An 11,140-nucleotide genomic window follows, 5' to 3' on the forward strand; every position below is an offset into this window, starting at 1 on the left:
GCTGATGGCGGACGCCCACGGCTGTGGAGGTAAGGAATTGTTACATTACGTGGCGTCGCTTGTGGCGTAACTGGCAGAGCATTCGAATCGGAATCTAGAGGTCCCGAGTTCGATACTCGCCGTGCCCCTGACGTTGTGCCCTTGGGACAGGCATCTTACACGACCTTCCTCACTTCACCCAGGTGTAAATTGGGTACCTGACTTCCGTACGAAAAGACTACCTTTACCTTCTGTCTGTACCGTGTATCTTGTATAGAAAGTTGGCATAGTTTCAATATCATATTGTTGTATTATGTCCCCCTTTTCCAGTGTGTGGCCACTGCCAGGGTGGGGAAGTCAACTGTGACCCGATGTCAGGTGTCTGCTCGGCTGGGTGTCAGGATGGGTGGAAAACACAGATTTGCAATCAAGGTATGCCCTATGACACGTCACTAATGGATTTTCAAATAAAGTCATAAAGGTATTTTTTGAAGATCTTATTGAAAAGGAGAGAGACAATAATGCCCCATACGTTCTTTGATCCGTGGTATTGCACATGCATGTGTCATCTGTGGTTATGCAAATTGGGGAGAAAACGTCACTGGAGAAGCTGGTTTGAAATAGAAAAGGGACGATCTCTATTTTCAATATTTCCTTCTTTTAACTATACCCCCCCCCCCTGCAGCTGTGGATCCGCCAATCAACCTAGTCATCTCTGACGTCACGGATAAAGAGCTCAAGATCACGTGGTCTCCGTCACCTGACCACGACCTTCATGGATACCGTGTTGCCGTGTCGCAGCTAGGCATGGCGACAGCTGTCAATCATTACACGGATCAGACGTCATTTCCGGTGTTGGACCTGTCACCGGATTCGGATTACGTCGTTGCTGTGACGTCACTGTTCCTGACGGATGGCTGGTGGTCACAAAGCGAGACGGTGGTTATACACGCATCAACAGGTATGGAGAGCGCTACTTCAGGTCAACATTGACATTTCAAAACCAGACCTTAAACATCCTATACAAAAAAGCCTTTGTATTATTGTTGTTGGATGGCCAATAGGTTAGAAATTTAAGAATCTGGGTAGACTTAATTTTGTTGAGAGTGTTTTAAACCTTTGGACTATAGAAATATACTCTGCAGAACAATTAGTACTAACACCATACCACTAATAAAGGGAAGAAAAAAGAGATTGAAATCTTTTATAGCCATGCTAAATCAAACAGAAATTTTTATTGAATATCAATTTCAGAGATGAGCTCCGCCACAGACCTGCAGTTCACGGAAGTGACCGAATCCACGCTGGGGTTCACCTGGGTTCCTCCTGATGCGGTCGTGACCGGATACCGCGTCATGTACGGACTGGAGGAGGCGACAGAACAGCTCAGCCCCTCCCCGGGTCCAGCAGACAGATCTGCTGTGATTGAGGGGCTTCAGGCAGGCGTTTTGTACAAGGTGGAGATCATCACCATCGGGGTTCGCTTTGTGAGTCTGCCTCTTGTCGGGCATAATGCGACTGGTGAGTATATACAAATTGCGGTATCAAGTAAGACAACTAAAGGGCGATTTTAATAGATTACATATCTTGTCCATGAGATGAGTCCATGAGATGATACCGTTTCACGTAATTCCAATGTCTTAAACTGTTTGACTATATGTAAAGTTACAGCTATTTCCATCTAGAGGCATAGAGGACTTCGTGATAAAATGGTACGAAAGAAGCTGTAATATGAAATGAAGTTTTAGATATCAAATCACCAAATATTGTAGTGTCGTGGCAAAACTTCCCCAACTTTTAGGTCTAAACTGCACGTTTTGTCGTGGCAAATGATATTTCATACGAATATAGAACATCATCCAATAACCATAAATAAAAGACGAACTGAATTATGTAAGTACACAGCCATGACTAGTAGTTTCAAGAATATTCTGTGATTTATTCCTAAATACTAAAATGACAGTTAACGACTATTCTTGTCTGTGCATTTTTCAGAGATGAGCTCCGCCACAGACCTGCAGTTCACGGAAGTGACCGAATCCACGCTGGGGTTCACCTGGGTTCCTCCTGATGCGGTCGTGACCGGATACCGCGTCATGTACGGACAGGGGGAGGCAATAGAACAGCTCAGCCCCTCACCGGGCTCAGCAGACAGATCTGCTGTGATTGAGGGACTTCAGGCAGGCACCACGTACAAGGTGGAGATCATCACCATCGGGGTTCAACGAGAGAGCCCGCCTCTAGTCGGGTACAATATAACTGGTGCGTACATGATCTATTAAAAAGTTTATAGTGTTCAAGTAAATATTCCAGTACCTTAGACACGTTGTCCTTGTCTACGTACTATCGCATTGTCACCCCTTGCTGCACTTAGTACCCGGGTTTACGTAGAACCATCAAGTTCAGTTTAGTTCATCCTCTGAGAGGTGACATCTTAGCCCTTGTGTTTATTCCAGAATACCCAGTGATGTCAACGAGTTCAACCTTAACCGCTGCTTCTACTAACCGAACAAGTCTGATGACAACGTTTTTCATCAGCCATGTGACTGCAACCACACCAGCAAAAACAATGGAAACTACATCCACCCGGGGGCCGCTGGATGTCGGTAACTTACTATCAGGGGAAATTTTGTTTTGTTTGTTTGTTTGTTTGTGCCTTTTCGTGGAAGACAAGTTGTGAAGAGTGTCAGAGTTTAATAAGTTTCCGTTAGTGAAAGCAAAGTTTTCATTTCCTTGATACATCGTATCAGGTGAATCATGTAAGGCTATGAGCTTCTTCTTAAACATAAGATTTCAAACTGGGTCATGGTGCATTTGACTGATTGATCATTGTTACGTAGATCGAGACCAATCGGATGAAGACCAATCAGACGACTCCATGGCTACGTCTACATCTGGAGCTAACACAAAAGGTGAGGGTATTGGCCTGTCGAGAATATCTAAATGCATTGCAATACGTAAAACCGCTGTCATTTCAGTAACGATTGGGTTAAGTTCTACTATGGCGTTAAGAACGCTAGTACGCACTTTAACACGGTCCCTTTGTCTTTTCTGTGCAGAAATAAAGCGGACCAGCACAGTCTGGCCTGGAAGCAGCAGAAGTACGACAGCTGACCAGGTTTGCGCTAAAGATGATTGTACTCGTATGGGGAAATCTTTAACTCTGTGCAGCTTAAATAGAGTATTTGTATAAAGTATTAGTCTGCTTACTGGCGTAAGGAGCGGTGTCGGATGAAAACCGCAAATTTCGGATTTTTTTTCTATTTGCTTTTGGACAGACGAGGACGATGTGGCACTGAACTCAAGTTTTGTAACTTATATTAACAATGCCACATACACGGTACAGACAGAAGGAAAGTCGTGTAAAGTGCCTTTCCCAAGGACACAACGTCGGGGGCATGGTGGGAATCGAACTCAGAACCCATAGATTCCGAGCCGAACGCTCTACCAGTTACGCCACGCCCGACGCCACAAATTTCGGATTTGACAGGAGTCTGAGATCCCAGAAAAGATGCTGAGGCTTGCGTCTGTTGGTGGATGTCTGAAAGGACAAGTGATAATGACATCATTGATACACAACATGACTTCAGCATTTACATAGTACTTATGTCTATATATGCACACCTGAGAGTGAATCGTACAAGAATAAGATTTTTATCATTTATTGTTGAAATGAATTATAGCAATTTTACATTTTTATGGTGGTCAATATTTTCACAATTATTCTGAATGTTACAGCTGTATTGAAATGCTTCAAACATCATGGGAATCCCGATTTCTTTGTTCAGCTATCCTCCTTGAACGATTTAAAGAAACACTGCCCCAGTGAAAGCTACTGGAGGGTTAAAATCCATATTGATCATTCCTTATTTAAAGCGCTATTAGCGGCAAAACAATCAAGACCCTAGCATGTCCAGGCAAAAGATACCCAAACCGGAAATTCTACTGCAGTACTAAAGTCACAAGGCGTCCAACATCTCCATTCACTTTGTCTTTCACCACCTGCGTATGGCTACATTCCAAATGTCATTGCAATCTATCCAAATGTACTTAACTAAGCCATGAACGCAAATATCCTGAAACACAAACACACACTCACAAACACAAGCACAGATTCAGATCCCGAACATGTCTTCCTTTTATGGTGGTAATTACAAGAGAAAATGAGGAGGGTACACATGTTCTTTGTAGTAATTTATTTATTTTTCCTGTGACCTACCCCCCTCCCTCCACTGGACCTCTGGGAAGAGCGGCTAAGGCCGACAGGGCTATGCCAGTTTAAATAAAGGTTATTGATTGATTGCGTTTGCCTTTTAGGCACTAGGCAATGGTCTGGACGAAATCTTCGCAGAGTCTGTCTCTCCTGATCCACACGACGTGCTGCAGAGGCTGGCTCAGGTTGGTCACGTCCAGGACTTGTTGGCATTACAGACAAGCCTGTCTATAGCGGCCACTCAAGGGTACTGGAGAAATGTGACCGCTATAGACAGGTGGACACTATAGAGAAAATGCTGATGAATTGACCACAAGCACTAAGCTGCACATGATTTCAGTACCCACTGATCTTTCTCGCCGAGTAACTTAATCTTGATTTTCTCAAAATTCAACTGACCCTGCCAGAGTCAAATCTGCCGTAAGGTTACCACGTTCAAGTGGCCATTCTTCAAGTCTGAAGACGTTGGTATCATCTGGTAGAGATTATATAAATCATTATATTTTGAATGTTGATGGCAAAATGTTGTGGCGTTTTATTTAATCTGGATAGTGAGAAAAGAATTTAGAAGCATGTACATTTATTTGAGAATATGTTATTGTGTCTGACGAAAACATTTTGTTCAAAACCAGAACATTGTAGAAGACGATAGAGGCGTTGATGGAACGGAGAAGCCGACAACATCTGCTGAAGAAAGGGCAGAGGTAAGCAATTTTTACTAACTGGAGATCTTTGAACCTTCCGTTGTTTTTGTTAGACTCTTTATTAAAAACCATGGAGACGAACTGTTTTTCTTGGAATATGGATCAGTGATGTTCTTGTTATCCAAATGTTGTTGTAGATTTGTAGGAAGGCACTCAAGAGGTTGGGATCTGAAACGGGAAGAGCCGAGACGCCTGATCGTCTGCAGGTCATCTCTGAGTTAACATCACTCGTCATCATCAACTGCCCCGAAATCCCTCAAGAGAACGCCTTAAAGGTACAGACGAGGAATGAATCGCAGCAGTTTCATGATTATTGCTTTTTATTCTTTTTATCTACTTTATATTCACCACACATTGCATAAAGAGTAATGGCATCTTGCTACGATGATGTTCTTTTGCTGTGTGTCGGTGATTTTACTTCATTTTGTTTATGTCTTATAATCTATGCTGCTACATTTTCAGACTGCATTTTAAAATCAAGCAATCCTATTGATTGTGCATTTATGTCTTTCTGTAGAACACTGCACTAGATGTTCTGCAGTCCATCACCAGCAAACTGGACAAAGTGGACATGTCTGACCCGTCCACTGTGGAGTCTGTGGGGGGGTGTAAGTACTAACTACATCATTTCCACATGGAGAGGGGTCTTCTCATGTCTGCTTGTCTGGTCCTCTGCAACTCTGCAACAGACCTGAGTCAGCCTACAGATGTTTAGCCACAGTCGACGCTGTAGGGCTGATATCAATTAGGAGTTTTATCATGGTCAATATTGACCGAAGGAGGCCATGTATATTGTCTAGTCCATTTCATTCCCGTTTTTGAGACACTTTGAATACTAAAAGCTGGTATATTTGGCAGCTCTGGCCGAGTCTGTTGGCACTTTGTAATGTTGATGACTTGCATAACAGTCCTTCTGACTCCTTTGTCAGCTCTGGTGGAGTCCGTTGATGCCCTGCTATATGAACCAGAACCGGATGTAGACGAGCATGACGGGAATCTACAGTCCGAGGACGACAGTGTCTCCCCGGAGGAGTGCGCTCAAAAAGCGAAACAGGAGGAGGAAGAAAAACGAGCTGAGGTAAAAATATTTTTTCTTTTTATTCGTGGCTTCAATTGGTTCCCTCTAACCTAACACCATTTAATACTCACTTTTCGTTTTCTTGACATAATTTTATCTTATCTATCTCCCACATCTATTGTCCCAAAACCAATCGCACCTTCCTTCTATGTCGATTAATGCCGTTGCAAGGTGTTTTGTTTCACATACCAGTTCAGTTCTCTCTGTAATCGGACGACGGCTTGACTCGTTTACGCGTGTACATTCATTTTATCTCCCGTCAGATTGCTTTTGCAAACCATTTTTACTTTTGTATTACTTGACGGTTTCCTCTGTGTCAGAGGGAAGCATTTCAATTACCAGTTAAATTATGAACACACGGGAAATATTACAATTATTGGTAAGAATTTAAGTTTTATTTTGGTCAATTTCAGAAAAAGGTAGTCGTCCGGAAGAGCCGGCAGGTCCTGGATGACCTGTTCAACGCCATCACCGCCCCCATGCGGCCCGGCGGCCCGCCGGTAACCATCAGGAGGGGCGGCGTGACGCTGCGGTCCCAGAAGCTTCACGGCGGGAAGTCCGGGAGCCAGGTGGTGCAGACGGAGGAGGGGGGTTCCTGTTCCCGTCCCAAACCGCGCTTTTCCCGGAACACCCACCTCACAACGTCACTGTCAAGGTGTGTACCGTACCCTTCTTTTTGCACTCGGTTTTTTTCCTCAGTGACGTTGGTGCGGCGTAGGTGTTAGAGCGTTCGGCTCGGGATCGAAAGGTCCTGAGTTCGATACCCACCGTGCCCCGTAGTTGTGCCCTTAGGGAAAGGCACTTTACAAGACTTTCCCTTACGGTGTACGCCCACTGAGCCTCTTCCGCTAACCCGTCTAATAGTGTGCCAAAAGCACAATACGGATTTGGTTCGTCGATGTGCCAACATCTGCACATTGACTTCCACCAAAAACGTTAATTTTTTTCTTGATCTCTTCCTATGTTAACAGCGGACTGGTTTCAACTTTTTATTCAAATATTTGTGCGTGCTAAGAACTCCCCATAAAGTATATTAGTGTCTGATTTCTGCTTCAGAAAAATAAAGGAATTTTTGTTCTTTTTATGTTGTAGTTTACACAGTACGAACAGAACACATACACATGGGGGAGTGGGCAATACCAGGCACGCTCGTCTGTCATGGAACTGTCACTTCACCGGAAAAACTATAAACCCTTGGTCTTCAACAACCTTACTGAGGACTTCATCATCACCATTCCGGGCAACGTAGGAAACAAACCAGCGACGACAACCATCACCTTCCCCGCCCCAGGAAACCAAAGTTCGAGCTACCATTTGCTGAACCTCAACAACACCGCTGAAGGATTCCTGGTCACAATCACCCCGCTGAACACAAGCGTGGTGTACGGCGTGTCGGGCAGGTACGGCGGCCGCCCTGATGACCAAAACTACGACGTGTGCACGGAGACGTTTGTTCTTCCTGAAGAGTGTTCCTTGATGGAAAGTCTCAGTGCTGGTAGTGACGAAACGGACAAGTCAGAGGCAACCATGTTCGTCAAGGGAAAGAAGGATCCAGTAGATTACTACGTGAAAGTCCAAGTGCTAGGTGAGCTTTTCTGTTTTACATTGAATCTTAGATGTAAAGATAATTTATCTCTTACTGTTTCTGTTTCACAGACAATGTAAATTAGTGCTGCAGAGAAAGGAACCGGTTCAATAGCGACGCCTTTCGGGTATCATCAAAAGTGCACACTCGAAAGAACAAGACGGGTGGGAAAATAACTGTCGATATGTACGTTTAAGCCTCAAGCCCTACCATTTCTGAAAGGATGCGTCTTTGATGATTTATTCATGAAATATGTGAAAGCTTATCGTGTCGTGAATTGTGTTATCAAAACATTAGTCCACAATAATTTTAACTTTAAATTTGGTATAGCTAGCCTGACTTAAAGGGAGATTGTGTAAACACAGGCTATGGCATAGCGGTCCATAGCTTTTCCTCTAGTCAGGTGCGTTTGTAAGTAAATAAAAGGTGCGTTTGTAAGTTAATAAAAGATGCGTTTGTAAGTTAATAAAAGATGCGTTTGTAAGTTAATAAAAGATGCGTTTGTAAGTAAATAAAAGGTGCGTTTGTAAGTAAATAAAAGGTGCGTTTGTAAGTAAATAAAAGGTGCGTTTGTAAGTTAATAAAAGATGCGTTTGTAAGTAAATAAAAGGTGCGTTTGTAATTAAATAAAAGGTGCGTTTGTAAGTAAATAAAAGGTGCGTTTGTAAGTAAATAAAAGGTGCGTTTGTAATTAAATAAAAGGTGCGTTTGTAAGTAAATAAAAGGTGCGTTTGTAAGTAAATAAAAGATGCGTTTGGAAGTAAATAAAAGGTGCGTTTGTAATTAAATAAAAGGTGCGTTTGTGATTAAATAAAAGGTGCGTTTGTAAGTAAATAAAAGATGCGTTTGTAAGTAAATAAAAGGTGCGTTTGTAAGTAAATAAAAGGTGCGTTTGTAAGTTAATAAAAGGTGCGTTTGTAAGTAAATAAAAGGTGCGTTTGGAAGTAAATAAAAGGTGCGTTTGTAAGTTAATAAAAGGTGCGTTTGGAAGTAAATAAAAGGTGCGTTTGTAAGTAAATAAAAGGTGCGTTTGTAAGTAAATAAAAGGTGCGTTTGTAAGTAAATAAAAGGTGCGTTTGTAAGTTAATAAAAGGTGCGTTTGTAGGTAAATAAAAGGTGCGTTTGGAAGTAAATAAAAGGTGCGTTTATCGGAAAATAAAAGGTGCGTTTGTAAGTTAATAAAAGGTGCGTTTGGAAGTAAATAAAAGGTGCGTTTGTAAGTAAATAAAAGGTGCGTATGTAAGTTAATAAAAGGTGCGTTTGGAAGTAAATAAAAGGTGCGTTTGGAAGTAAATAAAAGGTGCGTTGGGAAGTAAATAAAAGGTGCGTTTGTAAGTTAATAAAAGGTGCGTTTGTAAGTAAATAAAAGGTGCGTTTGTAAGTTAATAAAAGGTGCGTTTGTAAGTAAATAAAAGGTGCGTTTGTAAGTAAATAAAAGGTGCGTTTGTAAGTAAATAAAAGGTGCGTTTGTAAGTAAATAAAAGGTGCGTTTGGAAGTAAATAAAAGGTGCGTTTGGAAGTAAATAAAAGGTGCGTTTGGAATAAAATAAGGGTGCGTTGGGAAGTAAATAAAAGGTGCGTTTGGAAGTAAAAAAAAAGTGCGCTTGGAAGTAAATAAGGGTGCGTTTGGAAGTAAATAAGGGTGCTGTTCTTTTCTTTAGGACCGGAGACCAAATGCGACATCAGCGGTCAAACCGATGAAAAGAAGTTGGGCACCAACGACGTCTACGCCTACCAGATCCAGTGGGTCCGTCTGAGCTGCGTCTTCTGGAGCGAGACACAGGAGGACTGGAGGACTGACGGCTGTACGGTGGGTACAGACTTGGTATAATTATACATGTATTAGCATTGCTAAAAAACCGTTAGTGATGTCCATATTTCCTTATATTGGTTGTATTGGAGCTGAAATTTTATGAGACCATCTGATATAATTCGATTACAGTAAGCAAAATTGTATCAGATGCATGTAAATATATATAAGTAATAGGTTAGAGGTAATGTATCTAACACATCTAACATGCGCAAACTAAACAGGAACATAGCACTATGAATTTATTGACTTTACCAACTAGAATTTAACATTTCTGTTCAACTTTTAGATTAGTGACCGGTCCACCATTACCAGCACCATCTGCCACTGCAACCATCTGACGGCCTTCGGGAGTGACTTCGCCACTCCGCCGAACACGGTCGACTTCGGGGCGTTAACCCTTAGAGATTTACGTGACAACGGCGCGGTGTTGACAACCATCTTCGTGGTGTATTGCCTCTTTCTGCTCGTACTGGTCATGATGACGATTTTTGACCTGAAATCAAAGAGGAAGGTACGGAGACATTTACGATGTGTTTTTTTGTCTATTAATGATGTCATTAAGTCTCTCTACATCTCGTAAATGTTCAATTTCTTCATACATCCTCACAGAAAAACCCTTCAATCAAATTGGATGACCTGCAGAACGATTTCCGGTACCGCCTCCACCTTTGGACAGGCGCCGCTAAGCATGCCGGGACGGAGTCAACCGTCGCTTTCACCTTACATGGAGATGCAGCAACCTCCGGTGTGAGAGTGGTCAACATCACAAAGAAGGTTGGTCATTGAACTTATTGACTCAATTTTTCATCATGAAATGTAACAAGCTAAAATGGTGGGTCCTAACAGGTTGGGGTTCTTTTTCTGTTCAGGTTTTTACCCAAGGCAGCCTGGTGACGCTGACCTTCAGCACAGCGGAACAGCTGGGTAACTTGGAGATGCTGAAGCTCATGCACGACAACAGTGGGGAGGGGAGCCGTGCATCGTGGCACGTGGACAGAGCAGCGGTGCAGGATCTCGCCACAGGCAAACTGTGAGTTTGGAGAATGCCTTGATGCATCTAACTGACTCTAAATTTGAACACGCAAAATGAGAAAAGAGTCATTGTCTTCTGTCACTGTTGAAATGAAGTGAATCCAGAATTTGAGTTGCATCGTGGCACGTGGACAGAGCAGCAGTGCAGGATCTCACCACTCGAAACTGTGACTTTCGAGACTGCCTTAGTCCAGGTGGATCAAACTGCACGATGAGCACGCAGCCAAAAAGTCCAGTTTTAGTACCGATGTCAGAACCTCCAAGCTAAGAAAGTAATTGTTTTGTTAATTGGAACTACAGGTCCTATTTCCTCTGCGATGAGTGGCTGGCAGCCGACCGCGGGGACGGGCAGACCGCGAAGACCTTTCCTGTCGCCTCTGAGCAGGACCTGCGATCCTTCGGGTTCCTGTTCCCGGCATGTTTGCGGAGCAATATGGCAGAGGAACACCTCTTCCTGTCCGTAGCTATCATGCCCGAAGGTACAACATTTGCTACACCAAGGGAGTTAACCTCATTGGCTATATATGTACATGTGTATCTATTACATATTTTCATGTCCTTGTGTCACTGACGAAAGACAGCGAATGTTATCTGTCCTTCTGACCGTGTCGAAAATCATATCCAGTTGTAGCCTCCATAGCAGGCTCTCTATGGCCTTTTTGGGCACTTTTGCTGGCCATTTCTTTTTGTGCTGGGTCGCTGATTGCTGGCCTCTCTGATAGCCGGCCATTTTAGC

General features: G+C 43.0%; 1 protein-coding gene across 1 annotated transcript in view; it reads left to right on the top strand.

Annotated features, from left to right (window-relative positions):
- Positions 1-223: 223 nt before the first annotated feature.
- The window catches only part of LOC118428668 (polycystic kidney disease protein 1-like 2), an 11,467-nt gene continuing 550 nt past the window's right edge, over positions 224-11,140 (top strand). Inside the window, exons 1-19 of the mRNA XM_035838780.1 lie at positions 224-411; positions 665-940; positions 1,234-1,500; positions 1,975-2,241; positions 2,436-2,585; positions 2,820-2,891; positions 3,039-3,097; positions 4,297-4,377; positions 4,825-4,896; positions 5,034-5,171; positions 5,414-5,504; positions 5,826-5,974; positions 6,388-6,633; positions 7,067-7,559; positions 9,221-9,369; positions 9,659-9,883; positions 9,982-10,146; positions 10,242-10,402; positions 10,705-10,930. Coding sequence (XP_035694673.1) covers positions 351-411; positions 665-940; positions 1,234-1,500; positions 1,975-2,241; positions 2,436-2,585; positions 2,820-2,891; positions 3,039-3,097; positions 4,297-4,377; positions 4,825-4,896; positions 5,034-5,171; positions 5,414-5,504; positions 5,826-5,974; positions 6,388-6,633; positions 7,067-7,559; positions 9,221-9,369; positions 9,659-9,883; positions 9,982-10,146; positions 10,242-10,402; positions 10,705-10,930 — 3,348 coding nt within the window. The 5' untranslated portion in view covers positions 224-350. The remainder of the gene's footprint in view (positions 412-664; positions 941-1,233; positions 1,501-1,974; positions 2,242-2,435; positions 2,586-2,819; positions 2,892-3,038; positions 3,098-4,296; positions 4,378-4,824; positions 4,897-5,033; positions 5,172-5,413; positions 5,505-5,825; positions 5,975-6,387; positions 6,634-7,066; positions 7,560-9,220; positions 9,370-9,658; positions 9,884-9,981; positions 10,147-10,241; positions 10,403-10,704; positions 10,931-11,140) is intronic.

The sequence above is a fragment of the Branchiostoma floridae genome, chromosome 13 (genome assembly GCF_000003815.2).
Source record: "Branchiostoma floridae strain S238N-H82 chromosome 13, Bfl_VNyyK, whole genome shotgun sequence".
NCBI classification, from domain to species: Eukaryota; Metazoa; Chordata; class Leptocardii; order Amphioxiformes; family Branchiostomatidae; genus Branchiostoma; species Branchiostoma floridae.